Source organism: Tyto alba, unplaced genomic scaffold (genome assembly GCF_018691265.1).
Source record: "Tyto alba isolate M040663 unplaced genomic scaffold, T.alba_DEE_v4.0 Super-Scaffold_2, whole genome shotgun sequence".
Lineage (NCBI taxonomy): Eukaryota > Metazoa > Chordata > Aves > Strigiformes > Tytonidae > Tyto > Tyto alba.
Window position 1 is genome coordinate 65340605 of NW_024881282.1, and position 25723 is coordinate 65366327.

The 25723-nt window shown below is 38.9% G+C and overlaps 1 protein-coding gene across 6 annotated transcripts in view; it reads left to right on the forward strand.

Moving 5' to 3' along the window:
- Positions 1-25723, forward strand: part of PTPRZ1 (protein tyrosine phosphatase receptor type Z1) — a 141725-nt gene that overhangs the window by 65290 nt on the left and 50712 nt on the right. For all 6 annotated transcript variants that reach the window (XM_033011481.2, XM_033011484.2, XM_033011483.2 and 3 more), the window contains exons 3-8: positions 9735-9914; positions 11849-12000; positions 13450-13545; positions 13810-13876; positions 17513-17670; positions 18235-18385. In XM_033011481.2, the coding sequence (XP_032867372.1) occupies positions 9735-9914; positions 11849-12000; positions 13450-13545; positions 13810-13876; positions 17513-17670; positions 18235-18385 (804 nt within the window). The remainder of the gene's footprint in view (positions 1-9734; positions 9915-11848; positions 12001-13449; positions 13546-13809; positions 13877-17512; positions 17671-18234; positions 18386-25723) is intronic.

The following is a 25723-nucleotide window of genomic DNA, read 5'->3' on the forward strand; positions in this document are numbered from 1 at the left end:
ATATTGTTAAATCTGTTGAGAAGCTGAGGAGGAGGAAATTACATGCTCTCTTTAAAAATTTGTTGTTGCATTTTCTTTCTGTACTGAGTGCCTGGTTCTGCCATCCAAGATAATTTCTAAAATACAGCAGGGTCTACCTTGTAGTGATGAGGAGAAGCAAAGACTGTCATAGTGCAATTCATTAGACTTAGACAGTGATCTGTACTCTTGTAAAAAGGAGGTTTCTTGCTGTGAGGATGGGTTTCATTGTGCTCATCTCCTGGGACTACATCAACTGTCACTTATTAGACAGATGCTAAATGCTGCACTTGAAGTAGATTATTGCTTCCTCTTTCTTTGCTCCAGCTGATGATCCTTTAAAGTGCATTTCTTTGGTCTGTTTAAAATTGGTGCAAGCTTTGAGTCTACACAATTTTTGTCATATGCAGCCATTACATTTCTAATAGAATGGTACTTGCATGGTATGGGGCAAAGGGAGGTACCTCCATAAATTTGATTCATGCCCATGTTCACCAACAGAAAGATGATATGCATCTACTTGTTCTCTGTGCAGTAGCTGAAAGCTTTGGAGTTAGCTTTACTTCCAGGAAGCATGGGATAGGGCTGTACCATGTTGGAAAGCTGTTGCTTTTATTTTGCAAATCAGGGTGGCTTTAGGGGACAAAGCCTGCACATTTTATTTGTCCTTCCTTGCTAGCAGTATGCCAAACAGCTCAAAAGCATGTGGGGGGTTTCTTTTCTTGTGGAAGACCAGACAAGCCTTTGACATTGCTGTGACACAAAATTGACAGCTAATCCTGTGATATCTGACATGAAAAAAAGTGCAACTGCAAGGTATATGAAATGAAGTCATAGGCCATGTTATTCAGCACTGGCCAAAAGGCACTGCCTATTTCTTAGCGTAAAAGTGAGTCAGTTACACATATTCCAGTTCTGTTTTCAGCTCTGGTTATTTGTGATCTTGGAATGATCTTTGACACTTGGTAGTACTGTATTCAGTTCCATGATCTTAAGTATTACTAAAGGTAAAGGAAATTATTGTTACAACTTGAATTCCTCAGAGCAAGGTTTAGAAGTATCCAGGGGCTTCCAATTAGGGCTTCACATATTGTCAAAAATTAAATAAAAGCAGGAGGAAGAATACTTTTCTTCTTTACTGGACATTTTCCCATTTGGCACTGTACCAAATTTTCTTCCTTAACACTTACTTGAAAAATATAGCTTAGATCTTAACACTATGTTAATTATAAAAAATTACCTGGCAAGTTTTTGTTAGATATTGCTACATGATTCTCTAGCAGCACTTACATGCAAATTCAGGAGCAATGGGATGAGAATAATGGAAGAGAGGTATCTTAAAAGATTGACTGAATTTCTCCCATAATCCTTCTCCTAGTCTAAACAGCTATCCCATTGAGTGCACTGCAAATGGAGCATCAGTGATAATCTGTATTTCTCTGGCATAGAAGTGTTTGATTATATATTTTCTAACTAGCCTGCAATGGCCAGATTTATTGGGAAATGAAAGAAGGAGAAGAGGAGCAACAAACAGTTGCTATATTGAAGGAAAGCTGTCCATTGGCATTTATCCTCCTACGCATTTTGCTCAGTAATTCACTGAGTCTGACTATGAATCATCAGACTGACTCCCAGGAAGAAAAATCACCAGCCAGCCACTGTATTAATAATACTGATTACAGCTTTCTGTTGTATCTCAACAACTGTAGTTTATTCTTTTTTTTTTTTTTTTTTTTTTTTCTGTGGGGATAAAGTGAAAAACCAAAACATTTTTCATAGTCAATTGCTTTTTGGTTATTTTATAGAGCAATGTCTTAGTGATCGTAGATGTGAAGGAAGCATAAAGTTTATGTTCAAATAAATAAACAAAAGATGAAAGAAGGATCTAACAACCTGAAAATATTTAACCAGAATTTTCATGACTCACCTTATGAGTTAGATTTTAATAAGGAGTAGGTGGTCCAAAACATTTTAGCTGAGGAAAAGAGGAGATTAATATATAAGAGTTCAGCTGAAGACAGGTTAGTGCTATGCCATGCTTTAAGTTATTCTCTGCAGGAAAAATCCATATTTGTCTGTGTTTATACAGTACATACTATCTTTTTTCTGTGCACATACACACAATACACAGAATACAATGTAAGTATGCTGATACTTAGATAAAAAAAAAAAAAGACAAATAGGGCATATTACCAAAGGTTGCACAGTGCAGTCTCTAATCCTCCAAAGCAGAAGAATTATTTCAAATCATATTCCAGATGAGTGTGGTTCAAAGACTCGGGTACTGCCAATACTAATCTTGTGAATCTTACCATAGTTCATAGTACAAAGGCCATGACATAACACATTGCATTCTAGGGAAACATTTTGGTCATCAAAAAATGGAAGGTTTAAGTTTTACATATTACTGAGTAGAAGACAATATTTCTACTTCATCTTGATCTTCATTGTAAGAATTTTTGGGTTTTGTGTTTTTCCCCTCCAAAAGCCCCAACACCCCCACAGCCTGTTCATGATCAGTCTCACAAAGTGTAGATTGAAAAAGCAGACTTTAATGGGTGAAATTACTTGTCAGGACAGAGTCACAACTACAGAGAAGGAGTTTTGGCTTCCAGGTTTCGGCTGAGCCAATTACTATGCCTGTCTCAGTGATTTAATTGCTTGTGGGTTTTCCAAGACTGGATTGCTTGCCAATGTCTAGGTCAAGTGTTCAGAAATGAAATTATACTGGTTATGTTAAAGAGAGTCAGCCCACAGAGTAACTGCATGGCCACTCCAAAAAACTTTAATAGCATTTAGCCCCTCAAAATTCAACATTAATAAAGTAACTTGCTTTTAAATGAGCAGGAGACAAATATATTTATCCCATGATTTTTTTCTAACACACATACAGTGACAGAGAAATGAATGCAATACATTTTCTTACTGCAGGGTGTAATATTTCAAATAAAGCAAACAGAATTAAGAAAAAACTCTAGTTCCATAGAATTCCATAACTATTAATTCCATAACTATTAATAGTATAAAGCATCCAGCGGTTTGTTGATCTCCATCTCTGTTCATCCAGTTTGGATGCACTATCTGCACAGTGAAGCAGAAATAGAGAGAAAAAGAAGAATAGCTACAGTTTAGTGTTCAGAGCAGTATTGATTTGTCATCTAAATTTAAATTTTGTCCCAGTGTAAGAACATACATCTTTTCATGGCCTAATGTCTCATTTTTCATATCTTAGATAAAATGTGTTTGTTCTAAAAAAAACCCCTTGAAATCACTTAAACTTGAAAGTGGTAATTCAATAACATTTTTGATAAAGCAAATCCATTATTAATAGTCCACACAGAAAGGATATCCTTCATCTCCTATATGTGTCCAATCTATATTTATAGACGTAGTGATATAATTGTGAAAGCAAAAGCTGAATAAAAATTGAGAGGAAGAAATTAAGTAGAGGTAAAGAATCCATCTCTCTTTTATGCTTTCTTTCATCTATAACATAAACCCTAGGGTTCACGTCAGTTTAAATCATGAAATAATAAATGGGGTAGGAGCTATGGAAAACCTGAATCAGACCTATGATTATTTCTGTACTACCCATTGCCAGCTTGAGAAGCAGTATTTATACTCTATAACTGGTTAAGAGTCCAAAACTTACATGGTCTTATATTATATCCCTATTTCTATCTACCAGTAGATATCTAACAGTGATGATGTTAACCTTCCTGTGTTTCAAAGCTTATGCTTCTGAAGGAAGTATGGCTTCTTCACCGAAATTTAAAGCATTTTTTTCTAACTGTCATTAAAGCTAGAGCCTCTTATAGTTCCTGAAGGGGCACATGCTAGGAGTATGCCCATTTACAAGAAACATGATCCTAATAAGAGCTAAGAATGCAAACTCTGTGATGTCAAAACAACAGTTACTAAAGTGAAGTGCTGGGAAGTAGAATTTTCCAAGTAAAACATATCTCCTCGCTAATGCAGTTTTCTGACATTGCTACTAATCCCATAAAGCCCAAAGTGTTATTTTTAAGATCTTATTTCTTTAGAAACTACATCCATATTCAGTATGAAGAAATGAAGAGTATTTGTTTCATGTATTCAGAATCACAATCACTGGACTTGAGGTTTACATTTTAAGTTCTCTATGTATATTTTCTATTGATTTAAAAAGGTATCTTGCATTTTTCAGAACCTGTGTATTACATTCAACCAGTACTGACATGGTAGTAAGCAGCAATACTGACAATGAAGGTTTACAGCCCAGCAGACGTGCACATAGTAGTGTGTGAGCATGCTGAGAAACCCTTCCTCTGGCAAGTTGCTGGGAGGACCACAGCCCACTCAGTTTCACAGCTTCTCTTCAGCCCTGCTCACTCTTTCCGCTTGCATAGGATACTGACACACAGAGAATTGTCTCACAGATGCTTTTCTTTCAAGTATTTTTGCAAAAGACAGAAGTGCAGTAACACCTTGTGGGCCACATCTTCTAAAAACAGCAGCAGATACAAGTGGAGGCCAAAAGGAGAACTGGATGCTCATTGCAGGGATGGGATCATTGGGACTAAGAATGAGGAGCAGAATTTGGTATGAATGTTTCCTAGAAAGAAAGGGTAGGAGATTTTCTTTGGACATTCTGCCCTGGGCATGGGTGGTAAAGGTTATGGTATAGGCTGTCTTCCATTAACTTGTAATCTGCTTTGTTCAGTCTCATTTTCATTCATTGTGAATTGTCAGTTACTTCTTCAGAGCTGACAGCTTTGACAAACATTGCTTCCTCTGTGCACTCATCAAGATATATCGTGCACAATTTATTCTCCTCAGATTTCCAGAGCAGTTTGGGGGAATTCATATTCAAAGCTCAGTTTCAACAATATTTTTCAAAATGGCTGGCACAGCTTTGATTTATGATTTCCATCATAACACCTACAGTAAAACAATCTGCTCTTGTTTCAAAACATTTGGTTCTTTTGCTTTTACTTTGGCTTTCTGCAAGTCATGTAAACTGCAGCAGTTTCACCACCTGCTGCCTACACCGGATGCATTTACGTTAATGCTTTAGTTCAGATTGGGAGTGGATTTATGAAGCAAATCTCCTGACTGCACCCCACTTGCCAAGATTTGGTTTGCAAGGTAGAGTTGTCTCACAGTGTGTGACGTGTTCATCTCAACTGATACTAAACAGGAGATGTGCTGCAGGAACATACCTAATGCACTTCCATAGCTGATGGGCGTTCAGCCCATGGGACCAGATAGAGCTAGGCTGTGGTAAAAACCTTCTGAAATACATATGGTATGGACATCTGGTCCTCAACCCCAACTGTTTCACTCTTTGAATCCACTCATATTGGTCTTCACTACTTGCTGATATAGACAAAACCATTATCTGTTCCAACATTTGCAGAATTTATGCATAAACATATATTTTGCTCCTCAAATATAATTTGGATTATCATGACGGAACTCCAGTTCCTTCTGCAATTCCCCATGTTCCTGCTCTGGACCGGGGTCTGCCACTGACTTCCTGTACATTTCATTCCATAGATTTTGATCAATGCTACAACTTCTTAGTATTTATACAAGTGTGATTTTCCTCTTGACATGCAAAATGTATACAGATCTTGTTCCTCATTACTGAGCTGAATATCATTTTTACCTTAGAAAGAGAGCTTCCACATTTCCTGTGTTCTTCCATGCTGCGATCGCTTGTACTTCTGCAATTGTAAGCAATAATGGTGTCCTTTGCTTGTGTAGCTTTTTCAGCTACAACAGCTGCTGGACCTCAAAGAAGAAAACCGATTAAAAGTTTTCAAATACCTATTCAGATTTGCCAGCAGGAGCATTATTCCGGAGCATTCAGTTAATTTGTCATAGCTGGATGTCTTGTCTCTTATCCTCTGCAGCCATAAAATACCTTTTTTTCATTTGTCTCTGGCTGAGTTTAAACTAGCATTCATACAGATAGGATAGATATTTTTCTTTCTGTCAGCCAGAGAGTAGCTTAAACAGTATTAGCATCTTTTTCATATATAATATACATAGATCAGCTTCTTACCATGACTATTGGTGAGTATATGGCAATATGTATTTACATGAAAATCACTGTTCCAAAACTTTCTTTCAGGCATAAAGATTCATAGTTGCTCTAAGGTTTCAGTAAACAACAAAGTTATTTATGAAAGAAGAATTTTTTATTGTAATGACTTACTTGACTGAATTGACTTTGTTTCTATACAGAAAAAAGGCAGAATATTGTAAAATCTTTTCAGCAAGCTCATCTCATAGGTTTTAGACCTTTCTGGGGGACAGGAAATAATGTTCTTCACCTCACCAAGCCTTCTAATTTCCTTCATGTCTTTCTGGCAATATTTGTGAAAAGCTTCCTATCCAGACTGAAAGAACAAACTTCCTTGGTCAGGCCACAGCATCACCGTACTGCCCATAGCCAGCATCCTACGTAACTCTGCAAGCCCTGGCTCAGGGTGTTGTGATGGATTACAGTGTTGGCACAATACTGGGATGAGCTAAGATTACTGTTATCAATAGCTTCATGGCAGGGATTTGGTATATTATATGCTGAGGCACAGATAAAGAATATCAGGTCAAAGAATTTACATTCTACATAACAAAACCACAAAATATGAAACGAAGAAAGTTGGAAGGTGATTATGTTTCTCTGGTTTTAATATATTTGTTTCAATTGAACATGATAGTGGATAGTAGGGAATTTAAAGGGAAGGTGCAAAAATGGGATATCTGCATTCATGAAAAGAAGCATGGAAGAAAGTACCCAAAGGTACACTAATGGGAGAGAGTATTTTCAGTTAGTTCTAATGTCAGTAGTAGAAAGTGGAGAATAAGGCAAATGTATATTGGGAAAAGATTCATGATGATGTTCTGAAGGAGAGACTGAAGGTGAACAAGGGGAGTGGGTATGTCAGTGGAAAGAAAAAGATTTCTACTGCCCTGGGGCAACACAGGAGCCTGGTGAAGTCTTGGGCTGTGACAAAAGGAAGGAGCAAAAGGAGCAGAGCATGGAGCGGGGAGCGCAGCCCAACTCCAAGGGACAGCCAGCCCGACCCAAACTGGCAGAGACTTTCAAAGAGCCAGGGAGGGCTCTAAAGAATTTGCTGCAGCTTGAAAAATCATGGACCTGGGTGAAATCAGACATGGAAGGATGCACAAGGCAAGCCGAGAGTTGTTATTTCTGTCCTGCCTGACCATGTTTGGAGGCTCTTCTATTTAAAAAGTTGATTATTGTAGTTTAAATCTAAATAAATTTGATTTCTTTGTTTTAAAAGCCTTCAATATTTTTAGAAAATTCAGTGTAGAAGATTGAGCAGATTCATCTCCAAGTTTTGAGTGACTTGGGCTCAGAATTTCTTAAGGGAAATTTATGAGAGAGAAGGTAAAATATTAGCCACTCTTTTCTTATGAAAATCACATTAAAAATCAGGATGTTACGTCATTTGCCCAGGTAATAAACTGTAACTGACATCTAATGTGCAGGAGAAACATGACTTGAGGATGAGCTGAAAGCTTACTCTGTGTGCCATTCACAAGGGGACCACTGCTTTCTCGGTACAGGACTCTAATCCCCACCTGCAGGATATTCATATTCATAACCCCGTGACTTAAACTCATTTTGGTTTGCCTGGCTGTTGTGCCTAACCATTTCTTCTGTTGCTGTTTACAAGAAGTAAATGGGTTTATATACCATTTGACCTGCAGTACTTCTGATGCGGCAAGGTGATATTGGTAACTCTCTTGACTTGATACTTGTTGAATAATTTAGCTCAGGCTTGTTTCTAGGTAGCTAGCTATCCAGATGAGCATCTTGTATTACTGCCTATTGTCATGGTTACAGGACTGGCTGCATCTCTTCTCCCTTCTCTGAGTTTTCTGAGGGCAATATGAAGGCTGTCCTTGCCTGGGGTACAATATAGCAAATCTTCTGCTGACAGACTTGGATGTAGCACAGCAGCCTGTAAATGAGCACTGGCTCATTCCAACACATCTAATAAAATTCAAATGTGTGCACTGGATGCACTAGTATTAGCTCTTAACTACTAGTAAGTGGGAAGCTAACTGAAGCAATTATATTTTCTTAGGTCTGTGCAGTCAACGGTTCTAATTAGCCCTTTGAAGTGTTACCAGAATTCCCTGTCAGGAAAAAATATTTATATGCATGCAACATACACAAAATATTGTATTATTTATATTAGTATATTATATAAACAAAATATTCTCAGAGCAGCTGCTAACTCCTCACACTGATCTGTAGAGTGTTTGAGCATTTCTTAAGGAAAATAATCAAGTCTTAGGTGAAAGACATATCATAGAATCGTATCATAGAATGGTTTGGGTTGGAAGGGATCTTAAAGATCATCCAGTTCCAACCCCCCTGCCATGGGCAGGGACACCTTCCACCAGACCAGGTTGCTCCAAGCCCCGTCCAACCTGGCCTTGAACCCTTCCAGGGAGGGGGCAGCCACAGCTTCTCTGGGCAACCTGTGCCAGTGCCTCACCACCCTCACAATCTAGAATTTCTTCCTTATATCTAATCTAAATCTATTCTCTTTCTGTTTAAAACCATTACCCCTTGTCCTATCACTACACTCCCTGATAGAGTCCCTCCCCACCTTTCCGGTATCCCCCTTTAAGCACTGGAAGGCCACTATAAGGTCTCCCCAGATCCTTCTCTTCTCCAGGATGAACAACCCCAACTCTCTCAGCCTGCCCTCATAAGGGAGGTGCTCCAGCCCCCTGATCATCCTCGTGGCCCTCCTTTGGACTCACTCCAACAGGTCCATGTCTTTCCCATACTGAGGGCCCCAGAGGTGGACACAGCACTGCAGGTTGGGTCTCCGGAGAGCGGAGTAGAGGGGGAGAATCCTCTCCCTCGACCTGCTGGCCAGACTTCTCTTGATGCAGCCCAGGATACTGCTGGCAGTTTTACATCCACCAGACGTGCTGTCTGCGTCCATGTTGTCTGTGTCTGAACCGGCCACAGTGAAATGCCATGACAGCTCCTGTGCCCTGGAGAAGGTGCCCTGCTGCAGCACGGGACCCCCTGGCCGCTCTCGCCCGGCAGCTGCAAGGGGAGATGGCTGGAGCGTGCGTGCATGGCTCTCCGCGGGCAGAGCCGGGCCTGCAGCCAGGCTCTCCAGCCAGACCATCGCTAACCCTTTTCCTTTTTCAGGGTAGAATGACTTCACTATTTTCCCTTTGCATAAGGATTTTTTTTAAAGATCTTACTGCTTTTACATATTTTAAAACCTTATTGGATGTTTGACTTCATTGGACAGAAGGAACGTTAATGACATTTATATGATTATGAGAGTTATTTGGAAAGGAGAGTTTTGCAGTAATTCCCAAGTGGTTTTGAACACCAATTTCTTTCATGTGAAAGCTTTTTCCCCCCGCCTCTTTTTTATTATTTCTGTATATTGTGTGTGAGGGTGTTTTTTTTTTGTTTTCTGCTTTCCCTAGAGATTCATAAGCATGCATGTATGATGTCTAAATTAGTCAAAACGGGACTTAACTGTTGAAGGTACGATGCAATTGTAGGTGTGCTAAGTATTGCTACAGATGAGGCCTAAAAGAAGAGCAGGTACTCTGGTCACAGATTGCAAACTGTGTTTTAACTTTCCCACATTAAAAAATACGTGGATGCCATTTTAGGTTTTAAGTATATTTACCCCAAATATTTTGATTTCTAGGAACTTTGAACCAAAAGAATTGGGGAAAAAAATATTCAGCCTGCAATGGTGCCAAACAATCTCCTATTAATATAGATGAAGATCTTACCCAAGTAAATGTGAATCTGAAGAAACTTAAATTCCATGGATGGGAAAAGGAAACTTTGGAAGATACTTTCATTCGCAACACTGGCAAAACAGGTAAAGATTTCATATTTGGAGTTAAATGAGGTCAAAAAAGTGATGTAGGATGGACACTCAATGAAGGACTTTTAGTGAAACATTTTCATTTCAGTTTTCCTTAGCTTGTGCATTCTGAGTTTATCCATTAAATAAATAAAAAAAAAAAAAACAGGTGATGACAATAGCCAAGCATAATAGAGAGATCACTAAAACACAAATGAAAATTATAGGCACAGACAGATAGAGTGAAAGTAATCATATCATTACTATCATCCCATCATGAGCACTTAATTGAAGCTAAACGGTAATTTAGTATTTGGTATGAAATAATTATAATTATTATTACATATCTAGAATCTGTAACAAGTATACAAAAATTAATTTTGAAAAGTACGAATACATTACCTACTCATCTGGAAGCACATCATGGATGAGTTGTGGTTTCAAAAAAGTCAGGATGGGATTCATGTCATCTACACATAGGCACCTATAATGTAGACGCTTGTGTCTGAATTACTCGGACTTCTTACATTCAAAAAAGAGAAATAGGTGCTTTTAAGGTCCAATTTGTCTTGCCTATCTTAGAAATGTATTTTAGATAGAAGTGATTTATGCCTACAAGTGCCTATTTCTCCCAGCTATAAAAGATGCTTATGGTGGCATTTATTTTATCAGATACATATTTTTACAACCACTTTTCTGTATAAATCCAGGATAGCAGTAACTAAAAGCTGCTTGTTGGAAGTACTATTTCTTGTTTTGGGCACGTGTATGGAGCAAGGGATCTCTTAACAACTGTCTTTGACCTCCTACAAGTTCCAGTGAGGCTCCTAGACCAGCTATTTTATTTTATTTTATTTTATTTTATTTTATTTTATTTTATTTTATTTTATTTTATTTTATTTTATTTTATTTTATTTTATTTTATTTTATTTTATTTTATTTTATTTTATTTTATTTATTTTGTCATTGTTCCTAATTTCTGTTCTTGGCCCCATCATGTACTTCCTACATACTGCTCCACAAACGACTGATTTCCCTCTTGCCCTACTAGATGAGGTAAATAGTGCATTTGTCTTTTCAAGAGATCCCCGAGGAAACATTCTTCAAAGTCCATAAAAGTGAACTGAGCTCTTCCTCCTCTACAGCAATTCCATTATTATAAAAGGAACTGCTAAGCTCTGAAGTTAAAGTTGTCTTCAAGGTCTTAAGGAAAGGAATGAAACTGAACTCCATTAGTGCTGCTTTAACAAAAGGTCAAACAATTCACAGTCACTGGAGGTGAGAAAGCCAAATGTGGGACTTCGGTCTATTCCACCCTGCTCATTCCCTCCAGAAGACAAATGCTCCTTCTCATCTACAGTTTGAGTAATGTCCAGCTGAAGAGCTGTCATCACCTTCTCCCATGGGAGATTGCTCCACAGCTAAGGGGTCTCACCAACAGAACGGTCCTCCTAGGAACTGGCTAAAATTTTCTTTTTATGTGTTGCCTTATGACTTATATCTAGAATTCTGATAATAAGAGGGGGGAGAGGTGTGTATTCCTTTTTATTAAAAACACAGGTGCTTTCCAGAAGCTACGTATTTCAGGAATTTCTTCTCATGGACAGTCAGATTGGTGACTAAGCCAGTTTTCTAAGCTTTTCAGCATCGTTCTGTGGCTAGTTGCAGACAACAGGAGACCAATATAATAGTCCACTTCACTAGATGACTATTTTATGAATTGCAGCATGAAATGAAACATATTTCTCCATGCTAATAGTGAATTACCACACTTCTTACTTTGTTTAAATAAACAATTTCCTGTCAAATTGCTTATGAAATACAGGGAAAAAGGCATATCATATTTATGTTTTAGTACCTAATACTGAACTATGAGAGTCAGAGATGCCTTGGTTGGCTTTTATATTGACACTCCTTTTTTTCCCCCCTCTCTCTCTCTCTTTGTTCAGTGGAAATTAATCTGACAAATGATTATTATGTAAGTGGAGGTGGCTTAGACACCGTATTCAAAGCAAGCAAGATCACTTTTCACTGGGGAAAATGCAACGTGTCATCAGATGGATCAGAACATAGTTTAGAAGGACATAAATTTCCTCTTGAGGTAAAGTACGGAATAGATTTTGATGATTTGTCATTCTGCAAAAAATAATACTGTTCACTAAATAACTTGTTTATCACTTCATTAAAGTCTATTTGCAAATATAATCATTCACTTAAATTGAAAATAATAATATTTAAATGATGCATTTGAGAAGGGTGACATAAGGCATTATTCCGTGGCACGCTGAAGATGTCTAAACCGTGTGTTTTCACACACATCTTCTAAGGTGACATTAGGAGATGGTCCTGCTAATCTGATAAAGTTCAAGCTCCCACTAACAGTTAAGTTCCTACAAGTTTGGCCCATCATATTCCACAGCAGTCAGTTGTTTAAAATGTAAATGGACTTTTCAAAGCTGGGGGTTTGCTGAGAGCCCATGGGAGCTGCTGGACCTTACCGAGACAAAGTGTGGCCCATGTCACTGGGCTGGAAAGAGAGCTGGAAGCAGCGTGCCAGGAGCCACCATGTCAGAGCAGGTCCTGGGTGCAGATGCATTCATGGGCAACCAGGCCAGTGTACCCCTGGCTGGTTTGAAAAAATAGCTTGCAGCAACATGGGAATGGGGTGGAGGAGAGGAGCAGCTCTCGCTGAGATCCATGAGGGCATTCTTCAGACCGACCTTTCAAGCCTCAACATGGTGTCGTGATCATTTCCCAGATAAAAAAAAAAACATGGCTGTGGCAGGCAACCGTGCTGCTCCTCATTCCAGGCAATTTGGACTTCTATGTCAGAGCAAAGAAATAGAGCCAAGGTTGCCCTATACTCCATGAGAAGATGTGAGCCAGGAGCTTTCCCTGGGCACTGTCATTTTCTTTACCTCATTAGCCATTTAAAAATTCCCACTCACACTCCACCTGTGCTGCAAAGACATCAAAGAGAATGTTCTCCTCTGTCATCATCACATCAAAAGCTAGTTGGTGACCCAGAACTGGAGGAGATTTCCCAACTGCATCTGAAGAAAGAGATGAAGGGGTGCAACAAACCCAATGCCCATGACAGCAGTCAAATGTGGGCACAGGATACCTGGTAATCTTTTATCATCAATGCTTCTCTACACTTACTGCAAGACAGATGCAGTAGGGACATCCTGCCTTATTATTCATGTTTTACCACCGATTTCAAGATTCATCTGACCTGAGTACTTTAGATTTCCAGTATCAGCAAGTTATTTGGGCTTACTGTATTATCCATGGAGAGCATTGTTCTCCTTGAAAGTAAAACTCCTGCATACTTAGTGGTTTTCCAGGAGAGGTCATTTTTAGATAACTAACAGATGATGAATTCCATTCTATATCTTTAGATAATGCATGTGACATAGATAAAAAATCCATATATTTGCAACAAAATTGCTTGGACCTTTTTCCTCAAAATGGGAATATAAATAACTGTGTTGATTATTTTTTTAAAATTATTAGTATATATAACATTTTAATGTATTTTTATTTGCAGATGCAAATCTACTGCTATGATGCAGATCAGTTTACAAATTTTGAAGAGGCAATTAAAGGCAATGGAAAGTTAAGAGCTTTATCAATTTTGTTTGAGGTAAACAAAATATATCTTTGTGTCATTAAACAAGCTTTGAAACACGAGCAGATTTTCAAACTGAATTTAACTGGTTCTAATGTGTGATCACGGAGTTAAACATTTGCATATGTCTGTCTAATTTATTCCTACAGAAAAACAAATGGGCAAAATACGATTGCTCTGCTTTAAATCATGTATAATTTTAGTGGTAAACTGCAACTTTCAGGTTTTTTTTTTTCATGAAGCCTGTACTGTTAAAAAAATGCAATTTCTTTTTAACAGATTGGACTAGAAGATAATCCTGATTATAATCCAATCATTAATGGCGTAGATAGTGTTAGTCGTTTCGGTAAGTCTGCCTCCATGTTTCATTGACTAGTGATTAGACTAAATTCCATTTCACTGTAATTATGAAGCCTTAAAGACATTGGGAAGCACAGTTCTATAGAGCTCAGCCATGTCTATTTTGTCAGAAATAGCAAAAGTCGTCTGGATAGACTAGAGAGCTGGTAGTCACCAACCATATGAAATTTAACATGAGCAAGTGCCGGATTCTGCAGCTAGGACAGGGTGATCCTGGTTGTGTATACAAATTAGGGACAGGAGTCTGGAGAGCAGCCCTGCAGAAAGAGACCTGGGCGTTGGGTTGATGGCAAGTTGAATATGAGTTCAACAGTGTGTCCTGGCAGCAAAAAGGGCCAACTGTATCCTGGGGTGTGCCAAGCACAGCATAGCTCTCCAATCCAGGGAGGTGCTTGTCCCACTCTGCACTGTGCTGGGGTAGCCCCATCTCAAGTACTGTGTGCAGTTTTGCGTGCCTCAGTGTAAGAAGGACATCAAACTATTAGAGTGTGTCCAGAGGAGGGTGACCAAGATGGTGGAAGGTCTTGAGGATGACACTTAGGAGGAGCAGCTGAGGTCACTTTAGTTTGTTCAGCTTGAAGAAGAGAAGGATGAGGAGGGACCTCATCCCAGGCCGCAAATTCCTCAAGAGTGACATTGGAGGGGAGGTGCTGATCTTTCTGGGGACCAGAGATAGGACTTGAGGAAACGGAACGAATCGGAGTCAGGGGAAGTTGTGATTGGACATTACAAAAAAGTTCTTCACTTAGAGGGTGATCAGTCACTGTAACAGGCTCCTCAGCGAAGGAGCACGTGGAGCATGGCACCAAGACTGTCAGACTTCAAGGAATGCCTGGACAATGCACTTAGTCGTACAGTTTAGTTTTAGGTAGTCCTGAAAGGAGCAGGGGTTTGGACTCAGTGATCCTTATGGGTCCCTTCCAACTTGAGATATTCTATGATCCTATGATTTATTTACCCCAATACTGAATATTTGTAACAACAGTGGTAAGTGTAAATGAATAAATACAACTATCATGAGGAATTTGCAACTCTTTAAATGCTAAATCAAGAGAAATGCCTGGTTTATTCTGTGAGTTTTCTTAGACATACATTTCTGGGTTTTTATGTGTGATTGGAAGCCAAATAACCCTGTTACAGCCATCTAAAATGTTTCTTACAAGCATGAGACCATATGTGTATCAGTATTCAGTAGACTCAATGGAAATTAGTTCTTTTTTCAGTAGCTCCTGTGTAAATCTGAAATGATCCAATTATATTTGTACTAGCATTATTCAAACCAAATGTTGACACTTTTGTGGTTTAGAATTCCTTGTGGTTTTATGTCAGAGCACGTGGACTTCAGGGTGATGCATGAGGAGATCTGGGCTCTGTTTCTAACTCAGTTTCACAATGGCTTCTCGGTAAAATAAACATGAATGAGCACTGTCTTGAACAGGGTTATTTTCTTACATCATGGCCATGACCTTAAGTAAATGGCTAACTTTTTCTCAGTTTTCCTATATGTAATGATACTTGAGCTTTGTAAAGACTCTTAAGATCAATAGGTTGAAAGTGTAAAAAGCTATTAGTCCACCATTTTAAAAGCTTTCAAAAGTATGATACTAAAATCAAGATTGTTCTTATCCCCAAAGCAAACACCATTCAACAAATACAGAAAGGAACAACTTTCATAAATTGCAAAGACAGAGGAGAGGGCACTATAAAGCAGTTAAGATTCATTATCTTTGTATGTCATCTTCTATGAAACACAAAGGAGAACGAGTAATACATCAAGGCAGATACTGTCCTACAGTCTTGGAAAGAGCTGTAAAACTGTCAGCAGCAAGATTCAAGATACAGCCACTACATGGCTCTTCAACAATGAGTAGAATATCATTTTCTTGAATAAAATGCAAATGAGCTCTGAAAATTCAGGTCATGACTAAATCAAGTTGTTCCTCCTGAAGAAAAGTGAATAGCACACGATCTGTCCTTGTCTGCAATGTACATGATCTGTCCTTGTCTGTCATATCTGCATTGTGCTTATTTGAATCCCAGTTGCTGAGTTCTCAAGCTCTGCAGAGGAACAGTCCTATTCCTTCTGGACAGACTCTCTTTTTCATCATTCTTTGTAGGTATTTGATTTTAGAACCTAGGCTGTCCATCACATTAAAGGGCATTTTAAAATCTGAAGTTGCAAAACATATAGCAGGATTCTTACTATAAATGAGACATTTTATGTCCCCAAGCATCTATATAAAATGGATTGGCCATATATTTTTACAGAAGGAAGAATGTGTTATCTAGACACATACCAGATAGCAATGATAGCTTCTGTCTGCAAGTTGATTAACGTGTTGACAGAAGAAATAGAAGGATGGGCTTTACTCGACACTGCTAAATGTTCCCCTTTCATGACACATGGATAAGAGAGAGGGGAGGAGCCAGCTCTTAAACCCTAAGTCAACGGAACAGTCACTGTACAGAAGAAAAGCATCAATAATTTTAAGTAAACTGTTAGTGTAATCTTCTGTTCTCACCAAATTTGTAAGGAATTATGAAGACAAAGTCAGGGCAGAAATCCATACAGGACTTAAGAAGTAACATATCTGTAAAACCACAAGTTAATGCACAGACTGAAAATTCATTAAATATTCATAAGTGAATACTTATCAAATAGTGAGAAATTTAAAATCAGTAACTTTAGATTGAAATAAGATATATAAGGATCTACATTATTCCAAGGTGTAAAAATTAAATATTATTTTGGATGCACCAGACAAAAAGGCAGATAATTGTCACAAGATTGATAATCATCACACACTGTGAAAATCTGCCTTGAGGAAGTTGATACCATTAATGCCAATTTCTGTTGCTGGACCCTACTTCCATGTGAGCATGAAAGTTGCTCCCAGCAGTTTCTCATGCATGCTCCCAGCTGACAAGGTACCAGGTAAATTGCTGACCTGAAAGATGTGATAGTATTTTCACAGGACAATAAACAGAATGGTCACACGCTTCTGGAGGAGGTCTTTGCATCCCTCACTGCTTCGTGTAAAGCTGTTACAGTTTTTCACTATATTATCACTATTTAAAAAATCCCTGCTTCACAGAAATTCTGCTTCTGCCATCATGAGTAATACAACTGTCTGGTCCAACCTGTTGACAGTTCCCCAGACAGGGATTTTCAGCAGAGTTCTGCAGATCTTGTGAGAAACTCAACAGCTTCACCAAATTCAGAGAGACTTTGAAGCCATGCCACGAGACCAAAAGCACAGATTTAACATATTTTTTCTTTGAAGTTCAGGGGTGAGATAAAGATTTGGCATCTTGGACATTTACGAGTAAACTTACAGATGAACAAATTATTGTGAACCAATGCACTGATTATTTTATTTGTTAGTGGAGTAACTTATTGCACCTTCCCAAGTAAACAAAGTTGCTATTAAACAATAGTTTCTCAAACTAAATAGAAAAAAGCTTAGCAATTTATTTGTCTGCTAGTCTCTCTGGAGGCCAAATTTTGAATAGCCTCAATTACTGTTCCTATAATGATAACTCTTTTGTAGAGTGTGATTTCTATTTATTCATTGCTTCTGCAGTATTTTAACTATCTGACTCTAAAATTTTTTTTTTTCAGGAAAACAGGCTGCCTTAGAACCATTTACTTTGCTGAACCTTTTGCCAAATGCAACAGACAAATACTACACTTATAATGGGTCTTTATCAACTCCTCCCTGCTCTGAAACTGTTGAATGGATTGTGTTTAAAGATACCATAAGTATTTCTGAAGACCAGGTGATTTGTTCAATGTATTGAAATCAAACAATTGTACATAATGCCAAAGAGAAGCAGTTGCCATGTATTTGGTAAAAGCTCATGCCATTCATTGCCAGCCCAACAACTTAGCTTTTCTTTTATCTAGTTATAATTTTTTCATGCGGCCTTTAAATTAGAAAGCATGCATATTACTTGTGTGTGTTATCTTTTCCCTTTTTTTAGTTCAGGACTAGATTCTGAGTAATTTCTTGCCTTAGAAGGGAGTAAGAACACATTTCCTAACTCTGCAGGCTGTCTGGACTTATAGCCCAGATAAAGAGGAGTGCAAAACACTCTTTCCATACTCCCTCATCTAAATGGTGGTGACTGGGCAGAGCGTAGCTCCAACAGCAGTGGTTGAGAAACACAGGTGAAGTAAACCATTAGATATACTGCTGGTACAGAGGGACCAGTGGTTCAGTGCCACCCAGGAGAGCTCAACTGGGAGACTTTACGTCACATCTTTTCCCCAGGGTTTTTGGCTGTTAGCAGAATCTGCTTAATTTTTTATGACTTCTGACTTCTTTTTTCCTCACCTCCTAGTTATCTGTATTCTGTGAAGTCCTTACAATGCAGCAATCTGGCTATGTCATGCTGATGGACTACCTGCAAAACAACTTCAGAGAGCAACAATATAAGTTCTTTGGGCAAGTGTTTTCCTCTTACACTGGACAAGAAGAAATTCATGAAGCAGGTATTTACTGAATAGTCATTCCTCTCTTCACAGGTTGAAAGACAATTTTCAGTAAAAGATTCATCCTAGTATGAAGATACTAATTTTTAATTGTGTAGAAAGTAGCATGCTGTATTATTACTCATAAATCTATCACTTAAGGGAAAAAAAACTAGCAATCATAAAACTTGTCACATTAAATGGAGTGGAAAATTAAATCTTTGTCTTGACCAAACGTTCAGTGAAGATCACATCAGTTCAAGCTTTCTTGCACTGCCCTTTTGATGTGTTTCAGACTTAAACAAAGCTGCCTTTTCAGGGCCTGCAAGAGGATTTTGTTTTACAAACCCATTTGGTTCTTTGTTGTGTAATGTGGATGCTTTTCCAACAAAGGTTAAAGTGAGGCCACCAAATTCATTTCATGTAGTCTGCTGAGAAAGTGATAGATGAAGATAATCCCAGAAGCCAGATTTTGTTCTGTTTTACCTAAAACCTCATGGAAGTTCATGGAGGTTACATGACCAAAACAATACATTATGTAATGAGAAACAAGATCTAGTACTAAATATGGAAGTCGATGATTTCTATACTCACAAACACAGAAGAATAAATAGTAAACATCTAATTTTGGAGCACTGCTTGCTACCTGGCTAGGGATACCTGAAGATTATTAAATTCATTTGCACTGAATTTTGCTTAATTAGGCATAGACAGATGACTGAAGCATGTGGCATCAGTGTTCTCCAGATCAGAAAGAAGTGTAGCTTCACTTTAATTCACCTTGGTTGGGTGGGTAATTTTTTGTCCTACTGGGAATGAAGCCTATGTACAAGCTAGGGGATGTTCATCATATAGAACTGCCAGAGGGCTGGGTCCCCCGCACAAGTACATCACACTGTGTTGCCACAGTGCTGCACTGGATAGCTTTACTGCTTCATTTCTGTAACCAGTCAGTGACACTACTGTTCTGACCTTGGCTTGTCATGAACTCCTCAGATGTGTGCCCAAGATGTGAATTTTTTTTTTTTTTTCCATTGTTCTAAGCCAAGAAATATCTGTTCTGGCAGGGTTTTTTTTGTTTAGGTTCTAAGTAGCACTTGAAATTTTGAAGCTTGGGGGAGTGTGGAATTGAGCTGTAGCAATCAAGCAGATTATCACAATTAAATAAATTTCTGTTTCCAAACAGACTTACAATGGACATTGCTGAATTAGCCTAACTTAAAGAAAGATCATCCTCCCCCAAATTGTTCTGTTTAATGAAGGTGTTTGGGAGACAGGTCACTGTAATACAGACCACCTGTTCTTATGTCCATGCTGTCAGAAGGAAATGAATCTTCTCAGTACTTTATAAATAGGCATCAATCTACAGTGAAGAAATGTCATAGGCAGAGGACCTTTGCAGGCAGAGACCAGGACTACTTCTGCTACCTGAAATCCACTTGCCTCCCAGGTGGCTGCACTACAGTCTTGACCCTTGGCCTTGACCCTCCAGCTCAGTCACTGCAATAGAAGGAAGCTACTTTCAGCTGTGCCGTCCTAATCTAGATTTCCATAGAGGCTGACAAGAAGAAAAGGTGGATAATACTGTTTAAGACAGGCCCCTGCTTCCTTCTATCCACTTCCTATGCTGACACCTGAAGGAGTTTCTCATATGCTATCCAAAGTAGTGTGTGCATTAAAACTTCATAAGAGGTTGATTCCAACCAGTCCCATTTCTGCACTATATCAAAGAGAGATTCTGTGAATTTTCTCTTACCTGTGAGTTTGGTATCCATACAAATTAAGAAAGAGTGAATATATCACGGAGTTATATAATTTAAATTAGAAGGCCCTTCTGTTTCATGTAATGATAAAATATGTTGTACAGAGCAGCCAAAATTTCTCTGTGTGTAGACTTGTGTAATACCAAATAAGTGGGTTTTAATCTACCGAGTTTAAGACAAAAGTGTCCTGCATTCACATGGCTGTGGCAGCGAATACATAGAGTATTTATTCCAAACTAGGTAACTGAAGTAGCAAATTGTAGGTTAAAAATTCTGGTTTGGCCATAAACAAAGGAGGGGCAGAAAGGGATCACTAAAATTTCAAGTGTTCCTGTATATATTTTACCTTTCTGTTAATGTTTATGTGCACTATGTAACTGCAACAACGTCACATACACATACATATATGTATTTGTGTAGACACGCATGTATATATATATGCACACAAATGCAATTATAGGATTTGATTATTTTACTACATTAGAGAAGCATTTATGTTTTCACCTCCATTTTAAGAGAAGGTGAATAAAAAGCCATAGGAATCATTAAACTTAAATGTTCAGATGTAAAAACTGTAATATGAATGCCTCAGTCCCCAAGATAAATAGGCTTATGTATTTAGTATTTAATATTGCAAAGTTCTTGTAGTCAACAGAGAAAAATTAATCTTCGAAATCCCTTTAGACAACACAAGAGAAATGACAAGAGTGGGTCTTACTCAAGTAGATAACTGACAAATTATTTTGTGTTGTGAAACCTAGAATCCCAATTTTCTCCTGTTGGAGTCAGTGTAGACTCTGCTTAGGCAGTAGGATTAAGTACTTGATTTACTGCTGTTATTAATATATGACATTTCTTAAGTAGAGCCAAGTTGCCTTAGAAGGGATAAAAGATTCTTTCTAATTTCAGCAATATTTTGTCAGAAATTTTCACACAGTGACAACTTCAACATTCTTGATGTACAAGCACTTCCCTGCTGAGGACGTAGGAGATACTTCATTCCCCAAGCCTGCTTAGTGATACATGTAATTTTCCTATGTGTTATGTATGTATGCATATATGTATGTATATATTTAAGAAGATTAAAATAGCTAATGCTTGCAGACATACTTGAGGACTCAACTCAGAAAGCTTTTTGTAGTTGTAATGCTTTATCTCTATCAACCTCATCTGGTATGAAAATTCATTTATAATAGAAATCATTGTTTATTTCTATAAACCTGAGAATCATCGCAGAGGCTGCTGGGCCCGATACCTAATTTCCCATCCACTCCACTTTTCTAGTAATGCCCTGTGAGTAAGGGCAGAAACATGATTCATGTTAATCTTCCTGGACTTAATAAAGACATAAAAACCAGTGGGTTCTTAAAATTCAGAACTAACAGTATAGAATCATTTAGTATAAATATAGAGTCATTTAGTTATAAAGAGCAATAAAGTCTCCCCTCAGCCTCCTTTTCTCCAGGCTAAACAACCCCAGTTCCCTCAGCTGCTCCTTGTGTGACTTGTGCTCTAGACCCTTCGCCAGTTTCATTGACCTTCTTTGGACACGCTCCAGCACCTCAATGTCTTTCCTGTAGCGAGGGACCCAAAACTGAACACAGTATTCAAGGTGCAGCCTCACCAGCGCTGAGTACGGGGGACAATCACTTCGCAAGTCCTGCTGGCCACACTATTTCTGATACAAGCCAGGATGTTCTTGGCCACCTGGGCACAGTGCTGGCTCACATTCAGCTGGCTGTTGACCAACACCCCCAGGTCCTTCTCCACCAGGCAGCTTTCCAGCCACTCTTCCCCAAGCCTGTAGCATTGCATGGGGTTGTTGTGAGCCAAGTGCAGGACCTGACACTGAGCCTTGTTGAACCTCATACAACTGGCCATTGCCCATCGATCCAGCCTATCCAGATCCCTCTGTGGAGCCTTCCTTCCCTAAGGCATATCAACACTCCTGCCCAACTTGGTGCCATCTGCAAACTTACTGAGGGTGCACCTGATCCCCTCATCCAGACCACTGATAAAGATATTAAACAGAACTGTCTCCAGTACTGAGCTCTGGGGAACACTGCTTGTGACTGGCCACCAACTGGCAGGTTTACCTCCGTTCACCAACACTCTTTTGGTCTGATCACCCAGCCAATTATTTTATATACTGGTAAAAAATATTTGTCAACCTGTTTTCCTGTGCAAAATACAACTGTGTGAAGCTCAGCAGCTATTTTAGTTAAATTCTCTTGCAAGACCGGGGATAAGGGCTCACACCCTTACTATTTCACATACCACAGGCAACATAAATTAATTACAACCATTATCAGATTCTCTCAAGACATTTCCTCGGGATACTTCCTACTCACATAATGTACCAGGTGTCCATGGCAAGCTGCCGGCAGCGGGGCTGTGGGGCGGCCTCTGTGAGGGGGGGCCGGGGCTGCCCCGGGCCGGACACCACCACAGGGCATGGCTGGGCCCCTCAGCCAAGGTCGTGGCACCTCTGGGAAAACATATTTGAGAAAGAGCAAGTGGCTGCAAGGCCATGAGGAGTGAGGAAAAAAAAGTGTGAGAAACAGCCCTGTGACACCAAGGATGGAGTAGCTGGAGGGGAGGAGGTGCTGGAGCAGAGCTTTCTCTGCAGCCCCTGGAGTAGACCATGGTGAAGAAGTTTGGCTTGCTGCAGCCCATGGAGAGCCCAGGCATGAGCAGGCTCCTGGCAGGACCTATGGCCTGTGGAGAGGAGCCCATGCAGGATCAGATTTTCTGGCAGTATCTGTGACCCCATGGGGGACCCACACAGTAGCATCTTTTCCTGAAGGACTGTACCCCATGGAAAGAATCCACACTGGACAAGTTTGTGAAGGACTGTGTCCTGTGTTTGGGACCTCATGGTGGTGCAGGGGAACAGCATGAGGAAGAAAGAGCAGCAGGGACAAAGCATTATGAACTGACTGGAGCCCCCATTGCCCGTCCCCCTGCACCACTGAGGGTGGGGAGGTGGAAGAGTCAGGAGTGAAGTTGATCCTGAGAAAAAGGGAAGGGTGGGGAGAAGGTGGTTTTAGTTTTGTTTTTGGTTCTCACTATCCTACTCCATTATAATTGGTGATAAATTAATTTCCCCAAGTCAAGTCTGTTTTCCCATGTCGGTGATTAGTGAGCGATCTCCCTGCCTTTATCTTGACATATGAGCTTTTTCATCTTACTTTCTTCAGCTGTCCTGCTGAGGGGAGGGAGTCAGAGAGTGGCTGAGTGGGCATCTGGTGGCCAGCCAAGTTCAGCCCAGCACACCTACGTACTGTGGTGCTCTACCTTCATCATAGAGGTAGAGTTGACTGGGAATATTGAAGAACTACTTTTTGTCACTCATTGTTGCAGGGAGCTCAAAAGCCCTTGAATGTCTTAATGTAGATGAAATGATTTCACAGCCTCCACAATTGAAAATCTGGATTTAAAAGATAAAAATCTCAAATGCAGATTCACCTAGAAGTAGAAGAAAGCAAGAAATGTAGAAAAAATCCCCTGAGTTATCCAGTGCTGCCTCAGAACTACACCTAGTTTTACTCCAACTGTGTCAAGCTCAGAGAAGCTTAAATCCAGGCTTGCTTTTTTTTTTTTTTTTTTTTAATATATATAAACATCTTTTTGTCAAAAACACAGCCCAGGGAACTTTTGACAATGATTTAGCTAATAAACCCTGGTGCTTCCTGATGATGCAATCCAGTTTAGATTAAAAACTTCTCAGTTATATGGGTAGCATTTTATTCCACAGAAGAATAAGCAAAGGCAGGTGCATTATCATGATCTGATATGCAAACCCAGCACCTAAGTACTCATCTAGGGAAAGCAAAGACCTGAATTCAAGCTCAACAGGGGCTTGAATAGGTGTCTGACTTCCTGTGAATAGCATTTTGCTGCTTAGGACTTGAATCCAGTTGAATACCTATGACTTCAGACTAGTAACAGACTCAAGAACTCCCTTTCTTACAGTCTCTTTGCCTAGACCTTCTAGAAGTCAGTATCAGAGCAGAAGTCTTTAATTAGGTAATTTGTGATGTGATCTCTTTGCTTTTCCCAGTCTCTGGAGAAGGAAAATGGAAGAGGCAGGAGCAAAGTATTTCTGTGTTACTAAGACTGGCAGGAGAGGAAAGGAAACAGCACAGGCAGGATGACTGATAAAGAGGCATCAGAAGAAGGACAAGAGCAACAACTTGGGAAGGAGTTGAGATGAAATAATATGCAGATGACTGTCATGTAGGAATATTGTTAGTCACTGCTGAGATGAAGAGGATCAAACATCAAAAGGAGGTGAACAGAAGGGAAGATAACTTTTTTTCTTGGAAAACAAAATAGTTGGAAGAACCATCTGGAAAAGAAAACAGAGTGAAACTAAAAGTAATAATGTTGGAAACACCAATCTTGTACCTTTAAAAGTTTCGTAATACTGCTCAGTTAGTCTGAATACAGTCAGACATTTCAGAACCAAAAGCACAGACAAAAAAGAGGGAGGAAAAAGGACAGTAGAGAGGAGTTTGGAACAGGGAGAAGCTTGGTACTTATACTATGAAAAAGCATTTGGAGAGTTATTTTAAACACCTTCGAAAATAAATAGTTGAAGAATGTTTTGATCCGTTAAAAAGAAATGGAATCAGCGTTTAAGTCATCTGCCTTAATGCTCAGAACTGAGAAGGGAATCGTCTTTGCTGATCTCATGGTTTCCTTTTGCCATCTGGTGGAAATGGGATGAAATGACAAGTTTTAGTAATTAATGGACACGATTTGAGAGTTTTTTTAATGTGCTCTTCCTTTACATCAGTTAAAAGAATTCGGTGATGTAGTGAATAAAAAGGGATGTCAGGTACATAGCATAGTAGATGCAAAGCCTGTCAAGCTATAGAATTTAACTAAACTGCACAGACTAATACTGCCTCTACCATTAGCTCATACACACACACACCAAAAAAAAAAAAAAAATCAAAATCAAAAAAAAAAAAAAAAAAAAAAACCAACAAAAAACCCAAAACCCGTTGCTTATTTTCCATTTACTAGATTAGACTAGAGCTGCACAAAACTACCCACCTGCATACAGAACGGAAGAAGTTTTTTTCCAAATATTTTTTTGAGGGGTTTGAGTGCCCTCCTGTGTTCAAGTTTCAAATTGCAAAGTTAATGGAAAGAATTTTTTTCCTTTACTTCAAAATGCAGTATTCTCCACCAAAAGCATTGTAGTATCATGGTGTTTGCTTCCTTTAAGAGAACTCCAAAGAATCTACACTTGTTTTCTTAATTAGCTAGATAGTTTGTTTTGCTTGCTTTTGCTAGATACCCAAAGTTCGTTTTAAACAGATTCTGAGATTTGAAAAATATGTTTCCTTATTTATTCCAAGCAGGGAATGACTATGTAATTGTGCAAAAGTAGAGCTAAAAGTTTTGTAATAAAAATATATCCATCTAACCATTTGAATGTGTAAGATTTAATGAAGTTGTTGAAAGATTTAAAGTAAACCTCATGTAGTTTGATCAGTGATTTTGCCAAGTATAAAATATTAAATAAAGCAGTAGAAATGAGGTAATAGATGAATCAGTATACTGAATAATATGCCTTTTCAGT